This window comes from Malus domestica, chromosome 13 (assembly GCF_042453785.1).
Source record: "Malus domestica chromosome 13, GDT2T_hap1".
NCBI classification, from domain to species: domain Eukaryota; kingdom Viridiplantae; phylum Streptophyta; class Magnoliopsida; order Rosales; family Rosaceae; genus Malus; species Malus domestica.
Genome location: NC_091673.1, coordinates 12,250,862 through 12,269,239, shown reverse-complemented (window position 1 = coordinate 12,269,239; position 18,378 = coordinate 12,250,862). Strand labels below are relative to the sequence as shown.

The 18,378-nt window shown below is 40.6% G+C and overlaps 1 protein-coding gene and 1 long non-coding RNA gene across 2 annotated transcripts; both read left to right on the top strand.

The window, feature by feature from the left end:
- The first annotated feature begins 268 nt into the window (after window positions 1-268).
- On the top strand, window positions 269-2,842 carry LOC139190368 (uncharacterized). The gene is made up of 4 exons (XR_011574549.1): window positions 269-570; window positions 747-884; window positions 1,492-1,549; window positions 2,448-2,842. It is a non-coding gene; the product is annotated as an uncharacterized lncRNA (long non-coding RNA).
- Window positions 2,843-4,149: 1,307 nt separating this feature from the next.
- Window positions 4,150-4,932, top strand: LOC103452844 (major strawberry allergen Fra a 1-3-like). Its single transcript, XM_008392379.4, has one exon. It carries the CDS (start codon window positions 4,238-4,240, stop codon window positions 4,715-4,717), a length of 480 nt encoding a protein of 159 aa, XP_008390601.2. The 5' UTR covers window positions 4,150-4,237; the 3' UTR covers window positions 4,718-4,932.
- The last annotated feature ends 13,446 nt before the right edge of the window (window positions 4,933-18,378 follow it).

The following is an 18,378-nucleotide window of genomic DNA, read 5'->3' as shown; positions in this document are numbered from 1 at the left end:
AGGATTTTACAAAAATGCCCTTTGAGGCACGCACATCATTCGAGGTTAATCGTTGTGTCGGGCCATCTAAGATTTGTTTTCTTGACATATCCTCGTAGTACTCGTCGTTACGGACGCGTGGGCGCAGACGGTTCGTGATTTGGAGTTATATCGAAGAAGTTATTAACGTTTGAAATTTGGAATTTTAAGGAATTATAATTTTAGTAAAATATAGAAATTCTTTTATTAAAATTTGGATGGCCCAGATTAAAGGATTTTGAAATGGATGGCTGGGATGAGAAAAATGAAAGTTTTGTGTGGGTGTGTGCGTGGGAAGAACCAGAAAACAGAAAAGAGGAAGAGAGATTGGGCAAAAACTGCCCAATCGGAGAAGAAGGAGAGAGAGCGAATCAGAGGCAGAGAGGGGAAGAAACTGACCAATCGGAACAGGGAAAGGAGGAAGGGAGAGAGGGTGAGAAGCGGAGGAAAAGAGGAAATGGGTTGGGGAGAACCCGTGGGTCGTTTCGACCCGGCGGTGCCCACGCCCAAATTCGATGGATTTCGTCCAAATTTCCGACGAATTGAGTCAAGGTACCACTCCTAATCATCATCTAGGCCTTCCCTCTTTACGTTTCACCCCAAGAATCATTGAATTTCGTTGTGATTTCGCGAAGAACACCCCTACGGGTGCCGCGACCCTTTTGTTTAAATTCTCCAAATTTTGAAATGTTTTCTTTCAATTACTAACACCTTTAGCATTCCTTTAGGACCTAGAACAAAGCCCAAGAGGTAATTGAGGCGTTGGAACAAGTTTGAAGGTCGAATTGGAAACACCCAAATTCTAGGGTTCTTCACGGTTTTGGTGAAATTGAAGCACTTCCAGGCCAAATTGGCCTTGGTCTCAGGTATGAAAGTTGTTCTACTCATTGAGATCTTCAAATCTGCAAATTTTGGTAATTTTTTGAAATAGTTGAATTTTCCGGCGAGCCGGGGGCGGCCAACCGCCACCCGCGGCGGCGCGTGGCCAATGGCCCGCCAATGTCATTATTAGCTTGTGATTAAGGTTCTAGGTTCTGTTTTGATAATTGATGGACGTAAATTGAATAATTGAACCTAAGTTGGTTACGATTCGTGGTTAGATGAAAATGTGAATTGACGATCCGACCGTTGGATCATCATCAAACTTTGATACGTTGTAATACGTAATATTTGAGGATTATAGGAACTTACGGATTGGGAATCCGATTTACGGATCTTCTGGAATTGAAGTTGTAAGTTCATAAAATAGAATGTTAACCGTCACTTAGTTTTGGAAATTGACGAAGATCCGACCGTTGGATGGTAATGAAATTTTAGGATGTTGTCCTAGAGGTATATTGTGGACCTCTGGAAGTTACGGATTTGAAATCTGAATTGCAGATCATCCGGATCGAACTACGTAGTGACGTGTCTTATATAAGTTATGTATTCTATCGGCAGAATTTCTGAGGTTGGATTTGATTGTTGTTCTAGGCGCTAATCGTCATGACGCCTTGATGTACGGTGCTAGGGAGTTGTGGGCGAACTCCAGGTGAGTGGGCAGTTTTGTTTTCGTATTACCTATATACTATTGTTTTTCCCAGAAAAAATGCTTTTATGCGAAATTATGTTTTGAAAATGCCATGCATAGAATTATTTGGAAAATGTGAATTTCATATGAGTTATATGATTGATATATGATGCATACATGTTGCATGGTGCTGTGGAGGCACAGGCAAGTCAGGTGAGTTCGTTTATTCATTGAATTGTTGTTGTTGAGATGTTTGAGCTCATAATCTGCACCCTAGGTGTTAGTGCTTATATTATTCACCACACCGCACGCTCGCCTTGGATCCAAGTAGGTGGATGTCGTACAGACCATGTGAGGGTTCCGACATGCCAGTCGTACAGACCATTAGAGGGGTTCCGACTGGTGGGTGACCTTAGATATGCGCGCTGATGATATGATGAGAGAAGCACTAGAGCGTATTTTACACCTTTCATCGTATAGACTACCTTACGTAGTTCCGAGTGATGTGCAGAGTAGGGCCGTATAGGTCACTGTGGTGACTCCGGCTTAGTGAGATATTGAGCTATTGAATTAATCGTATAGGACCAACTGCAGGGTCTCCGATTGATTCCTTATTTCACCTGATTTATATTTTGATTTATGGCATGACATGTTTTTCTTGAAAAATGTTAAAGATTTGGGATTCAAGCTTTGAGATTTCATATGGTTATATATCTATATATATATATATATATATATATTTCTGAAAAGTGTTAAAGGTTTGAGATTTGAGCTTTTTGCTTATATATATGTTATATATATGCTATTTTCTGGGAAAGTATACAGGTTTTACGGTGAGGGGTTATAAATGTTTTAAATGAAAAGTCTTCGAAAAACTTTGTTTTACTGACCCACTCAATTTTGTTTTGCGCCCCTCCAGGTTCAAGTTAGCAGAGCTTTGGTGGCCACGAGGAATCCAACGGTGTTCTGACAGAATTCACAAAAGTAGGACTCACCCTCGGGTGTGTTATCTTAGTAATTGGAATTTTTTTTAAAGCTTCCGAACTGTGTAAATGGTTACGTCACTCTCACGTGACGGCCAGCACGCCCTCCTTCGGGACGGGGTGTGTCATTTGGGACACTTAAGGGACTACATTGATCGATTTTCAATTTCAGAGACCTTTTTGAGGTTGCAGGTCAATTTTAGGGACCATTTTGATGTCGCGGGTCAATTTCAAGGACCATTTATGAGAAGAAAAAAAGACTTATGGGACCCATTTATGTACTACATCAACACTTAACAGAATTTTTAATAGAATTATGATAGAAATACCACATTGATTTGCAATACCTATTTTCATGAACTATATTAATTGATTTTCAATTTCAAAAATAATTTGCCATAAAAACCCTTTCTTTATTATATCTTGAAAAGGGATAATCAAGTGATGGTGAGCCCAAATTTAAATTTGCATCTATTCTTCAGAGTAAAACTACATGTAAATCTTTTCAAAATGTAAATAGTGAAAGAACTTAAAGTTTTGCTATAAAACTAATTACTAATAGTATAATATTTGGATACTAACCGGGGAGTGTCCAATTTACTCGCTCTCTTAAGTGGCCCAACAAGATACAAACATGTGTCAATTTAAAATAATCTGATATACACACTATTTCTATAACCAAACATCTGACTCCATTTCTCTCATAGCTCTGTCATTCTTTCCTCTTCCATGATTGTTCATCTTCGAACCGACGCCGTTGTCGAAGAGAACGATTTTAGGTGGCGTCGCGAGAGAAAAGAGACTTTGGGGGTGGGCTTGTTGGAGAAGAATGAGGTTAGGATTTGGGAGAAGAAATGAGTCGGGTTGGATTCGCCGGGGAAAAGATATGATGTCTTTTTTTCCTCCTCCTTTAGATTTAAGCTATCTCCTATGCATCAGAAAATTCAGTCAAAAGTCATATAATTTCTAATGCATTGAAAGAGTACTGTTACTTTTTACTGCTATATGAAGTCCATATATACCTGTAGAGTTAAAAGTGAGATCATTACCTTTAGTAGATGGAAAATACTAGAGAGAGCACATATTTGACTACATTAAGGTATCATTTGATGTGACAAATAAGAACAAACAAGCATGCATGTGTACAATGGAACTAAATTCGTGGCATAGAGTCGATTAAATAACGTACAAAAATTAACTCGACTGGTTGCTTATCACTATTTAGGCTCATTCAAACAAACCGCTCAAATATTATGTCAAAGCTTAAATACATTAATGTGACGATATTCGCATTAAAACGCTAGGGAACGAGTAACATTGTAGTTTCATAGGAGTCCTTATGCTGATCAAAGAGTTCAGATAAGTAATGAATAAAAAAGGCAACTTAGATTTATTCGAGTCCATAAAGATATTATTGAATTAGTAGACAGCAGACCTAGCACACCAGCTCTGCTGTAATATTAAGTTGGAATATACAAAATAACCTTCTAGAGGTGCCTATCTTTGACTAAAATGTTCACATTGGAAACAACCACCAATGGGAAACTAAATACTGTCCAAATTTCTCTATCCATAGGGGTCCATATTACACAACAGCCCCTCACCAATAACCTATAAATACCACCTCCATATCTTCCACCATCAAATACCTTCCTTATCAATTTCTCTTTTCTTCCTTCACATTTCATTCTTATTTTGATTATTTTCTAAGCTCTCAATCATCACCATGGGTGTCTTCACATATGAAACTGAATTCGCCTCAGTCTGCACTCCTGCTAGGTTGTACAATGCTCTTGTTCTTGATGCTGACAACCTCATCCCAAAGATTGCTCCACAAGCAGTTAAAACTGCTGAAATTCTTGAGGGAGATGGAGGTGTTGGAACCATCAAGAAGATTAGCTTTGGTGAAGGAAGTGAATACAGCTATGTGAAGCACAAGGTTGATGGAATTGACAAAGATAACTTTGTCTACAAGTACAGTTTGATTGAAGGAGATGTCATTTCTGACAAGATTGAGAAGATCTCTTATGAGACTAAGTTGGTGGCTTCCGGCAGCGGTTCTGTCATCAAGAGCACCAGCCATTACCACACTAAGGGAGATGTTGAGATCAAAGAAGAGCATGTTAAGGCTGGGAAAGAAAGGGCCCATGGTTTGTTCAAGCTCATTGAGAACTACCTTGTGGCCAACCCTGATGCCTATAACTAAAACCATCGATCTATATATGATTCTGCATGCTAAGCAGTGGGGAAACAAATGTTGTGTCCTCTCCTTTTTTTTCTATTTATTCAGTGGTGTGGCTTTTGATTTTTTCTTTTGCTCATATAGAAGCAATTTTTATTCGCAATTTGGAGTTATGATTCAAGTGTAATATTGTATTTGATTTTAATCTTAATAAATGAAACAGCATTCGATTACTTTTATACTTAGTTTATGATAAGTTTACTTAGTTTATGATTGAATATCATATCAAATTCTTTTTACTTAGTTTATGATTGAATATCATATCAAATTCATAGATGTTCGGGTTATATTGGGTTTGAATGATTGCGGGCCAAATTAGTGAGAAATAGAGCTCAAAAATGAGCTTAGCCGTGGGCACCCCAACTTAGTCGGTTCCAGGCTGGAAGCAGAACAGGCCAAAAATTTGGCCTGGCCGGAGAAATGGAACACCCATGCTGCTGGCTTTGCAGTTAAAAAAGGGGGCCCTGCGCGGGCCTTGAGCCGAGAAGAAGGCAGCCCAGCAGGAGCTGAAGCCCAGCATAGCTGGGTTGACCCGAGCGAGGTGTCAGCAGCAGGCCTGGCAGGGAGAAGAAGCCCAAAAAAACTGGATTTAGGTTCAGTGAGTTTAGCAAGCCCATGGGGCTGCAGGGTGCCGTTTTGGAGCATAGGCTAGAGTGCAGGCTCGGCTCGACGTTGTGGCACGGATGGTGCATATTCAAGCCACGGCTCAGCTGCGATTTTCTCTTTTTTTTAATGTTTTTTGAGGAAATTATAACAATAGTCTTTCATCTTTAATATAATTGCAGTAGTGATTCATCAACTAAAAATTCATGACCACTAGTCCCTTAACTTATCAAAACATACAACTATGGTCATTTTCATCTTCGTTAGAAGTTCTGTGAAAAATGAGTCAAGTGATATGCATGTAAGGCTGAATCAAGAGACAAATATGTAAAACCAAATGAGAAAAATTGTAGCAATAGTCCCTTAACTTCAACTTAATTGGAGAAATGATACATACTTTAACCTAATTGGAACAGTGATCCCTCAACTTCAATCTAATTATAGCATAGTCCTTATAACTCATTTTAACGGAATTTTGATGGAGTTGATGAAAATGATCATAGCTGTATTTTTTGATGAGTTAAGGGACCAATGGTTATGGATTTTAGTTGAAGAACCATTACTCCAATTGAATTAAAGTTGAGGAACCCTTCCCACAATTTTCTCATTATTTTCTTCGATTTAGGGTTTTAAAACCCTAGTTCGTGTTTCTATTTTTTTTGTTTGTTTTCCTTTGACTCACACAATTCAACATAACAATGTAGCATATTATAACATAACTTGCATATTCGAAATTTGGACATATCAATTGTGTGTGCATGAACATGCTATATATATATATATTGAACAGTATATGCAATATACAATATGTAAAATAAGGCTTTTAGAGATAAAGGCTTTAATGAGATGATATTACTAATATTTACACTATGGATGGAAAATATGGGTTTTATTTTAATGCAACATAACATGTTACTTATAACAAAACCACAGATTTTACTGCTAAGAATGCCATATTCATTGTTTGCAATGTAACCTCCACCATCAAAGTTTTTAAAAATGTTGTAGACATCGAAATTTCGGTGAAATAAATGTTGACCAATAGTTACAATTTCAACGCTCACGTGTCACATAAATTTTACACGTAGCGTGTGACTAAATAAAAAATCAAAATAAATCAAAAAAGTCATCAAATAGGACACATGTCAACACCTGGCAGAAATGATTTATTTCATCTGCATATTATATTCAAAATTAGGCCTTGGAAAATTCTATAAATAGGAAGCCAATGCATTCATTTGGGAGGGGAATTCATAACCAATTCATATTACACCAAAACCTTGAAGCTCTGAAGCTCTGAAGCTCTGAAGCTCTGAAACTCCGAAGCTCTCAAGCATCCAGGTTCTCGAAGAATCAAGAAAGCCCTATTCGTTCTTCCAAGATCAAGCCCTGACGGCCCTTGGATCAACAATCATCTACCTTCAAAATTAAGCCCCGACGGCCCTTTGAAGAACTTCCACCAATTCAAGATCAAGCCCCAAAGGCCCTTGAAGAACTTCCACCAATTCAAGATCAAGCCCCGACGGCCCTTGAAGAAAGTGTTCATCGTTCATCATCCGTTCATCCTAAGATCAAGCCCCAACGGCCCCTTTGGATCAACAAACGTCGACAAATCCACACATCCAACCGTCCTTCAAGATCAAAGCCCAAAAGCCTTTGAAGGTCCGTTCATCACCGTTATTCAAGATCAAGCCCAAAAGCCCTTGAAGATCCGTCAATCATTGTTCTTCAAGATCAAGCCCAAAAGCCCTTGAAGATCCGTTCATCACCGTTATTCAAGATCAAGCCTCAACGGCCCTTGAAGAAACGCTCATCCTTAAGATCAAGCCCCAATGGCTCCTTGAAGATCCGCACAAATCCACCTTCAAGATCAAGCCAACGGCCATTGAAGAACGTTCATCCTTAGATCAAGCCCAACGGCCATTTGGATCAATCGCACATCCACAAATGAACACCTTACGGAGATCGAATCAGAGGATCAAATTAGAGAGAGATTGTAACCCAAAATCATCAAATACAAATATTATTTTGTGCACGTGTTCTTGTTTCTTTCGTTTCAGGAATTTTTCGTGTTCACAAATTTGGCACGCCCAGTGGGACCATATCTACCTCTTATCTCTTTCTTCGTTCAAGGAATCCAAACACGCCTCAAAGTCAATGGCATCAAGTAAGGGACAAGCTGTTCTCGCAACCACTAAGGGAAGGATCTTGAGCACTTCTGCCGCGAACGGACAATCCATTGGCGCCACAACCGCTCCTTAACATGCCACTTCAAAGTTGGTGCTGCTAAAGGAGCAAGGGGAGCATCAAAGGCGCGAGTTTGTCATCAACCTGACCTCGCTAGGGGCATGGAAGCATGCTGCTGAGGCACACAAGATGACATCCCAAAGTAGCCAACGACGCTCTTCGTTAGCATTCTGGATGTTTAAAGGAAAGTCATGTCTATTGGTTGTATAAGTCATGACCATCAGCGTTACCTCAATTGAAGAACAACTGGCTCAAATGAATGAAGCGATCGCAAGGCTAACACGGATTGTGGAAGAAAAAGACTTGCAAATCGCTGCACTCGTCAACCGACTGGAGCCACAGAACAGCGAGAACCTCGACCCAGAGGATGATCCACTAAAGAGAGGAGCTGGCGAAGAAGAGGAGCCTCCGGTGGAGGAGATCGATGTGAAGCCGGAGCCAGACCAAGCAGCGGCACTCATGGGATCTCTTTCTATCCAGCAGCTGCAAGAGATGATCACCAACACCATCAAAGCACAGTACAAAGGGAGCTCACATACATCATTGTTCTACTCGAAGCCCTACTTCAATAAGATTAATGCCCTGAAGATGCCATGACGGTCAACACAACTCCCATCAAAGTCTCTACATGAGGCAAGGCGATTCAAACCGAAGCTTTTCGTGATCAAGAGATGCGTAGACGCACTTTGAAGGAGCTTGAAGAGAAAACTTATCCATTCCCCGACTCTGATGTGGCTGCCATGTTAGAAGACTTGTTGGAAAAGAAGGTGATCAGTTTGCTTGAGTGTAGACGGCCAGAAGAGATGAATCATACCGATAGTCCAAGGTACTGTAAATTCCATCGTTTCATCAGTCATCCAACGGAAAAGTGTTTTGTACTGAAAGATCTCATCCTGAAGCTAGCACAACAAGGGAAAATCGAGCTTGACCTCGAAGACACGGTTGCGGCACACACTACTACTATCGTGTTTGGATCACTCGATCCTGTGCATCTCCGAAGCATGCATGACCATTCCCGTTAATGTTCAAGTCACACGGCACCTCCTACACAACCATCACTAGGGGTAAGCAACCAAGATGCATCTACTGGTGATAAGAAAGGGTGGACATCGACGACCTACAGAAAAATAAGGAAGCCAAGACCACAAGCCACAAGGCCAAAAGTGGAGCCTAAACCTGCCATTCGAACTTCAGTCTTCGAAAGGCTGAATCATTCAAAACCTAGAATTTCGGCACTTGATCGCATCAGTGGTCGAGGCCGAACTTCCGTCTTCAAAAGGCTTAAGACGCCAACACCGTAAAGATCTGTCTTTGAAAAGTTATCAAAACCCAAAAAACAAAGCGGCACAGCTAGATCTCCTCCGCAACGGTCGGCTTTGGACAGACTTGAAGAAACTAAGAAGCCTTCTAGAAACAGAAAGACAACGCCAAAGGGAGAAAAGCTCGACAACCTAGCAGGAAAAGACGATGTTCAAAGCTTGATTCCTTCAAGGATGAAGCGCCAAGCAACTTTGGAAGTCGACATAAAAGAACCACTGAAGGTAAGGAGGCGCACCATTATCTACACCGGCCAATCTTCATACTAACAAACCCAAAATGACATCACTACATAGGAGGCCCAAGAAGACAAAGAAGACGAAATCCTGGAAGAAGACGTCACTTCTGGCTCTGTCAACTTAAAATCTTCATCTCAATCGCTGGGAGCATGCTCCAAAACCATGCCAGTCAAACCGAGTGAAGTTGAAGGATAGACTCATGTCATTCCGAAGAAACTGCACACGAAGCATATGTCTTCTCCATAAGTGCACCAATCGAAAAGGGGGCAAAGCAGCTTTTGCCAATCTTCAAAGCGATGTGAAAGTGTTGAAGATGAGGAAATTTCGACACAAAGATTGACCATGCGCGATCACTTTTTCCTCAGAAAATTATTCAGCTACTCGGTCAAGGCTCCTTGCTATAAAGATTGCGATGAACGCCTCTCCAGGAAGCAACCATCTCTTCCACAAGTTCACCAATGGGAAAGAGGGCAAAACAGCTCTTGTCAAACTTCAGAACAATGTGAAAGTGTTGGAGATAATGAAACTTTGACATGAAGATCATCCATCCCCATCACGATGCATGACATCTTCCCAGAAGACTTCTTCAACTACTCAGTCAAGGCTCATTGCTATGAAGATTGCGAGGAACGACTCTCCCGGATTGCTTAACGAACTAACAAGGCTCATCGCTCGTACGAGCCTAAACTGCATGGCACTAAGCTCCTGGTCTGTAAGAGCATAAAAGGCAACACCAAAAGCTCCTTGCCGGCATGAGCGGAAACTGCAAATGGCACCAAACGCTCTTGGCCGGCAAGAGCATAAACTGCGTACGGCACCAAAAAAAAAAAGCATTTGAACTACGTTTTGACTTGATCTCTTTTTTTGGAAGGGACGTAGGTAGCTCGAGCATTCAATTTCGAGTTCAATCACATCAAAATAAAAAAAAAATGTTTGATTAAAGGTTTGATTGATGAAAGTCAATTTTATTACAATTTCTTTGTAAAAAAAATACAGTTTCTTAAAATATATATATATATATATATATATATATATATATATATATATGTAGCAGTTGCTATCATTTGCATTGCTGCTTGAGCTTCACGTGAAGAAGGCATAGCCTCTACGATGCTGTCTCTGTGAGGTCCAAAAGAATCAATCTTGCTTCTGCTCCTTTCCCATCCTTATTTAAAATCTTCTTCAACGCCTAACCCGAGAATCAGGCCCAGCATGAAGCCCATTCGAACCATAGCAGCTGAGGCACTGAAATGGGCCATAGAGTGCACGTCGAGTTGTCAAGACCTCTCATTCCTCTCTTGGACCCCACATCTGGAGCACAGTACCATTTTCATCCCCAACAGCTCACTTCCTCTTCAGCTTACAAACTCCCAAAAGCCCAAGTCCAATTCTCTCTTGGTTCGCATACACCTCAAGCCACAGGCCCTGTCATCATCTTCAATACCTCAGAGCTTCAAATTTTCTCCCTGCGACCCAAGCTCTATCTATCTCTCCTTCTACCTAACGCCAGCATCTCCACCTTCACCGTACCAAAGGGAAGGATGGATGACTCGGTCGAAGTGGGCCTAGCATTAGAGGTCTCATGCTTCAGCCCGTTCACACGTCACCCTCATGGTCAAATGGAGGAACAAGCTGCTGCTTCATCTTCGTTTTTAGCTCCCCGTCATTGATCGTCGAGTTGGGCTTGATGCTCGAATCAACCACGCTTATCTGGGACGTCAAGCTCCAGCACGTCAAGCTCTAACACCAAGACTCATCCCTTGCAGCATGCAACGCTCAGACTTTCTCCACAGCAGCAAGCAAAGGGTAGCCATCGTAACAGCGACAACGTCGCCACAACCGCTCCACAACTCAACAGGACAAAGCGACCGCGAGCTCCGTCTACGTCCTCACCCCTCGGAAACGAGACATTTGAACTCTTCATAGCGGGTACCATTTCGATGGAACGAGCCATAAATTATATGAAGGATGGTACTCCAAGGTTGCGATTCCGGAGCGAAGGCAAAGCTTTTGCTTCATGTAGGCTGTTGAGAATCCTTGCCTCTATCAACTCCTCCAAATACAGAACACTCCTACTCCATGGCTTCTGCTGCATCATCAGACTCGTCCTCGTTCTCCTCTGCATCATTCTCCCGTGACTGCAATACACAGTTCTCTCTGCCAGATTATTCACCGAGACCCATGAAGAAAGCTTGAGAGGTACTCTACTTCTTCCCTGCTCAGCCGATGGCAGCAACATGTCGATGCAGCACCAACCGTTGATCAATGCTAACGGCAGCAATAAGATGATCTCCCTCGACCCCAGATCAGATCTCATCGGAGCTCTAGTGATCTCCGGGTGATCTTGGGACAGCTTGCTCTTCATTCTCTAGCCTCCAACTTCATCACCATACTCATGACCTTCCCTGAGCAATAGGATCATCGGCAGTTGCTGCTTGTGCATCCGTCCGTGTCGTGCTCTGCATACTCCCTCTGCTCCATCTTCTGCCCATTGCCTGCACCATGTGGGGAATATATATATATATATAAGAGAATAAAAAAGAAAGGAGACAAACCAATCTGGAAAGAAGAAAAAAAAATGGTGGAACCTTGATGGACAGCACCATGCAAAAAAAAAAAAAAAAAAAAGAATAAAAAAAAAGTTATAAAGCTTTTGGTGCATCAGGCACCATCCAAAAGAAATAAATAAATAATAAAAAGAAGGAAAATGACAGCCATCATTTGTTTAGGGATGATGGCGTGCAGAAAGCAAAAAAAGGAGACATGCAAATTGGCAAAAAGAAGAAAAATAATGATGATGCCAAGCGCACCGACCAAAAAATATATATATACATTGAATGAAAGAAGCCTCATTTATTGATTTCTCTCAAAATTTACATAAATGTACATTTTACATGAAAAAAAAAAAAGCAAATAGGAGGAAGCCTTCATAAAGGTTGATCAGATGGCGCCTCAGTACTCGTCGGAGCTCCAGAAGGAGGAGGCACCAGAAGTTGATTATTTGCAGCCTTAACACTTGGTATAGCTCTAGAGGACGAAGACAGTAGATGCCTTTGGAGTAAAGTCACAAACGTCCGATGGTCACTTTGAATCCGACCTTCAGATTCCTATAGCTGGTCGAGCTTTCTTTTCATGCTCGTTGAGTAGCTATTGGCAAGCATGTGCATCTCTCTGTTTTCATGCTTAATCCCTCTAATCTCTTACTTAAGACTCGCCACCTCAGCCATCAGTGACTCGACTTGACGAGTTCGAGCAAGAAGGCGTTGGTCCATATTTGATACAGAGCCCGCACACTGAACATTGAAAGCCAGAGAGTCCTGAACAGCCAGCTCATCAAACCGCTTGGAAAGGATCCTATTGTCCTTAGGGGTGAGAAGATTTCTAGCTACCACCGTAGCGGTTATGTCATTCTTCATCATAGAGTCCCCAACTGTAAGAGGACCGGTGGCAGATAAGAAGGACGGGCACCATATGTTGTCTAGAGAAGATATATCAACATTTTCCCCAACATTCAAATCAAGACGACGATCAGAAGGGCAAGCCATTTGCAAAAATGATGAAAGAAGAAGAGGTCGTGTAAGTCGAATTCTTAGAAAATACAAAATGAGGGAAATTCCTAACAGGTAGCAACTCTCTAAATGTGTTTTTGAACACGATTCATGCCTCTATAAAAAGAAGAGGCAACATGGCCTGTTCAAAAATCGAAGAGGCAATGTGGTCGTTCAGAAACCAAAGAGGCCCTTATCCCCGAATTTCAAAAGCTGGGCCGTTTGTTCAGAGATCGAAGAGGCAACAAGGCCACCGATTCAAAGATCGAAAAGTCACCACTCTCCAAATTTCAAAAAAAAAAGACCGGCTTTTCAGGATTTGTCGCCATCCTTCACATGCAACCTCAACTTTGCGGAAATCATGCGCAACTTTGTCAAAGATTTCTGACAAAGTTGAAAACGCGTGAATCTGACTGTTTCAATTACCCAACGGTTGCCGACAAGAGTAAAGGAATAGTGCCACTACTGGCTGTTGGGAAATTCCTATATATGTCGACATTCACCGTCCATAGCAAGGCAGACCTGCAAAAATGCCCAACCATTCCTCATTTCCGAGAGTACACTCCCAGCAGAGCCTCTCGAAATACCCAGTTTTCTTCCTCTCCTAGAATACCTCTGCAAACAAATGATACCAAAGCAAAAGTATCTCATATCACCAGGGTAGAAAGCAAGAGTATCTCATATCATGCTTTCCCCCTGTCATTTCCTTTGTCTTTGTTCTTACCTGCAAAGACAAGGATAAAGAAAGCAATATGCCAGAACCTCCACTCAAACTCGGGTAAGGAATCGACTACCTGGAACCTTTGCCTGGTTGCTTACCTGGTATTGCTCTCGAGTACTCGTCTTCAGCTGCTGATGTACTTCCAAAGAAGATGCCACATTTGCCTGGATAACAGATAAGGCAAGTGAAAATGATACCTTGCAGCATGTGGTAACAACGTGCAGAAGAAACAAGCAGAGAAGAATGCAGCCCGCACAGTCAACTCAGCAGAAAGAGTCTGAGTTGAGGAACTCAAGAAGCTGCCATATCCGCCTGGAACCCCTTCCTGATTGCTTACCTAGCCGTGCTCTCGAATACTCATCTTCAACATCTTATGCTTCCTCTTCGTCTACCACATCTGCCTGGGGAACAGATAAGGGAAGTGAAAATGATACATTGAAGCATGTGGAGACAAGCACAACAAAGCACGTGCCAATTCACCATCCTTGAATCAAATCCTTAAAGATCAAGTCACCAACTGGAAGAAGAGCCCATCAATATTGAAGATCATACCGTTGACCAAACTGCTCAGGTGTAAATTAGAAAGATTGAACAAAGCAACAAGTCATCACCTTCACCTCGTGCCTGCTTGCCATGTGTTCGAGTCAACCTTCAAGAATCAAGCCTCAATGGCCCTTAAAGAAGCTTCCAGCCAAATTCAAGATCAAGCCTCGACGGTCCTTGAGGAAATCACAAGTCTGATTCAAGATCAAGCGTCCACCACCCTTGAATCAAATCCAGTTCAAGAATAAGCTGTGGAAAGTCAACAAGCGCAAAAACAAATACCTGCCAATTCATCCACTACCAAAGCCAAAGATCATCTACCACATGAAGCTCCTTGTGGTCCAATTTCAACCTTCAAGATCAAGCCTCAACGACCCTTGAAGAAATTTCAAACAAAATTCAAGATCAAGCCTCAACAGCCCTTGAAGAAATCTCAAGCCCAATTCAAGATCAAACCTCAACGGCCCTTGAAGAAATCTCAAGCCCAATTCAAAATTAAGCCTCAATGGCCCTTGAAGAAATCTTCTAATTCAAGATCAAGCCTCAACAGCCCTTGGATCAACATCTACACTAAGGGACTTCAAAACGTATCTCCTACACGTGATAAACACATGTATACGACGCGCCTTGAAGTGGGGGCATTTGTAGACATCGAAATTTCGGTGAAATAAATGTTGACCAATAGTTACAATTTCAACGCTCACGTGTCACATAAATTTTACACGTAGCGTGTGACTAAACGAAAAATCAAAATAAATCAAAAAAGTCATCAAATAGGACACATGTCAACACCTGGCAGAAGCGATTTATTTCATCTGCATATTATATTCAAAATTAGGCCTTGGAAAATTCTATAAATAGGAAGCCAATGCATTCATTTGGGAGGGGAATTCATAACCAATTCATATTACACCAAAACCTTAAAGCTCTAAAGCTCTGAAGCTCTGAAACTCCGAAGCTCTCAAGCATCCAGGTTCCCGAAGAATCAAGAAAGCCCTCTTCGTTCTTCCAAGATTAAGCCCCGACGGCCCTTGGATCAACAATCATCCACCTTCAAAATCAAGCCCTGACGGCCCTTTGAAGAACTTCCACCAATTCAAGATCAAGCCCCAAAGGCCCTTGAAGAACTTCCACCAATTCAAGATCAAGCCCCGACGGCCCTTGAAGAAAATGTTCATCGTTCATCATCCGTTCATCCTAAGATCAAGCCTCAACGGCCTCTTTGGATCAACAAACGTCAACAAATCCACACATCCAATCGTCCTTCAAGATCAAAGCCCAAAAGCCCTTGAAGGTCCGTTCATCACCGTTATTCAAGATCAAGCCCAAAAGCCCTTGAAGATCCGTCAATCATTGTTCTTCAAGATCAAGCTCAAAAGCCCTTGAAGATCCGTTCACTACTGTTATTCAAGATCAAGCCTCAACGGCCCTTGAAGAAACGCTCATCCTTAAGATCAAGCCCCAACGGCTCCTTGAAGATCCGCTCAAATCCACCTTCAAGATCAAGCCCACGGCCCTTGATGAACGTTCATCCTTAGATTAAGCCCAACGGCCCTTTGGATCAATCGCACATCCACAAATCAACACCTTACAGAGATCGAATCAGAGGATCAAATTAGAGAGAGATTGTAACCCAAAATCATCAAATACAAATATTATTTTGTGTTCTTGTTTCTTTCGTTTCAGGAATTTTTCGTGTTCACAAATGTAACGGTAGATTCACTATCACCCATAAACGTAATATCCATCTTCATTTTCTACAAGAACATCATCTTTTTTGTCTATAACGTACCTTTTTTTTTATTATAATTATTCAAATTTGAAATATTTTATAACCAGTTTCATTGCCATACTTTTGAAAGCTTTCATAATGATATTGTGTGGAGTGCACAGCATAGACATGATTACTTACCAATGCATACATGTGTTTACTGAAAGGCCTATGTGGGGAATTTCATTGTTTGGTTCTGTTGGTTGATTAGGTACGTTTGGTTATGTGTTGTAAATAACAATTAGGTACATACTAGTTTAGGTCCGAAGTTTCAGTAAGGTCTATTATGTTGTGATTTCAATTAGGTACATTATATAGTTGAAGTCCCATAAATTCGGTACAATCAATTTGGTACGATTCATATGTTTTATGTTTAGTTCATTAGGTCTGGTAAATTCGGTACGATCAATTTGGTACGGGTTCATATGTTATATGTTTTAGTTCATTAGGTTTGGTAGATTTGGTACGATTAATTTGGTATAGTTTGTATTTTTCATGTTTTAGTTCATTAGGTTTGGTAAATTTGGTGCGGTATGTTATTTTCATGTTTTAGTTCATTATGTCCGATAATTTTTGCATTATTGATTTGTTAGGTCTCAGACATTAGTTATGATATGCAAAACCTAATGCTTTTCAATTTCTTTTATGTTTGAACCCCAAAAATAATTGTACCAAAGAGTAATCTAGGCAAACTAAAAATACAATAAATGTCACTTAGTGTTACGGTCCAGTGGTATTCCTCTTCACTTCTAAGTGGGAGGTCTTAGGTTTGACTCTCGTCAATGACGAATTTGAACCGCATTATTGCTAGCCCATTGTGAGGCTTAGCCCGATCTCTCACCCCTTTAGTGTAGATAATATCGTTTGTTAAAAAAAACGCTAAATTCATGAAAAAAAAAACAATTAAGGCGAGGTTTGGTACTGCTCAAATTATTATAAAAGCACAGATAAAAAAATTTTGAGTCAAATTTGTGTTTGGTAAGTCTGTTTATTTACAAAGTCATGGTTCATTTTAAGCTGAAAAGTAGCAAAACGAAAAGAGGGACATAAACTTGACCCTTCTTGAAAGCAAAACGAGAAATACAAGAAAAAGAAGGAAGTAACATAGAGCCTAACCCCCTCTAAAAGGTATAAACTTGCAAAACAAGCTTTGAAACACCAAAAGAAATATGTTAGATATAAAAATAAAACCACACGTTAGGATAGCGGACCTATCCTGTATGGCATGATGTACACTAATTTAAAAATCGAAAATCAAATAAGCTAAGAAAATTTGAATGCAAGAAGCAAGAACCGCAGATGGAGGTGAGTCATGCCACATAAGGGTGAGGAAAAACAAGCTCTTAAATCATCATCATGGGTGTGTTAACTCAAGGGCGTATTTATGGTATGAACCAAATGGTTTACAAGGAAAACGAAATCAGAGTTTTCATGTCATCACTTTATGCTTTTATGTGGTAGAGATTAGGGTTGGGCACGGGCTGGACCTAATTTTGAAGGAACCGGAGTTTAAACGAAACGGGCCAGGTCGGGCCGAATACATCATATTTCATTACAGGAATTGAACTGAACCGAGCCCGTTTGAAACGGGTCGGGTCCACAGTTCCCAGTTGTTTTTTTTTTGTTTGGGAAAAAACAATTACAGCAGCACGAATTCAGTTTCAAACATTACATTCCAACCATTACACCGGCACAAATTCAAACATCGTTCGATAATAGCCTCTTGAAATCTTGAGGAGCCCAATATTCATCCTACAAAAATGTAAAGCTATTAGACATATATAATATATTGCAGCCATCTTCTGGTGCACAACTGCACATGTTCAACCTTAACAATTCTTGCGGATAAAGTTGGCTTTTGATAAAAGGAAGATCACTGCTGCAGATTATGTTGGTTATAGGAGATTATTGCAATTTACACATACTGTAAACCACAGATTGCAGCAATATTGCAACACTTGCACAGATTATTAAACAAAAGTTCATAAATAGCAACGGGTGTAAGTACAACTACAAGCTATAAGTATGTTACAGGTAGGGGTAGTGAAACTTTGTACCGAGCTGTTATAAGTGACGAATCACCAGCGGATATGTGTCCAACTTGGGATATGATATCTTTGTACCGAGCTGTTAAGGAGCACTCGTGACCATGAAAAAAAAAGTGATACAATTGAGGCAAGCTTAAATACAGTCAAGGAGCAAGTATGCAACAGACTGCAACCTCTTAAACACATGTACATAAAATATCAAAAAAGCTCTAACGTAAAAACAAGCCAACTTCCTAACTTACGAAAAAAAAACAGTGTCCTAATTTAATTATTTTCCAACACTCTCTTCAAAAACTTATTTTCCAACAATCGTACCCAAAATTCAATGAAACAAATAAATAAAAAACTCAGAAATATCTAGAATTATTCGATAATGGTATTGAAGTAGGCAGGTAATGGTGAGCTACTTGTTTGCAGACAAGGAAAGCAACTTGCATTCTATTTCCACAAAACAAAAAGGGAAATGGAGCAAGTTGAAAAGTTTCAACTTCAATTTACAACATCCATTATCCAAAATTAGTTACTGGATGATTAAGTAATACACCTGTTCAATTCCAACCACAGAAGGACCTCTATATAAATCGACCA

Excerpts from the sequence above, each read along its gene's own strand:
- LOC103452844 (XM_008392379.4), top strand. The coding sequence starts at position 4,238 with ATGGGTGTCTTCACATATGAAACTGAATTCGCCTCAGTCTGCACTCCT.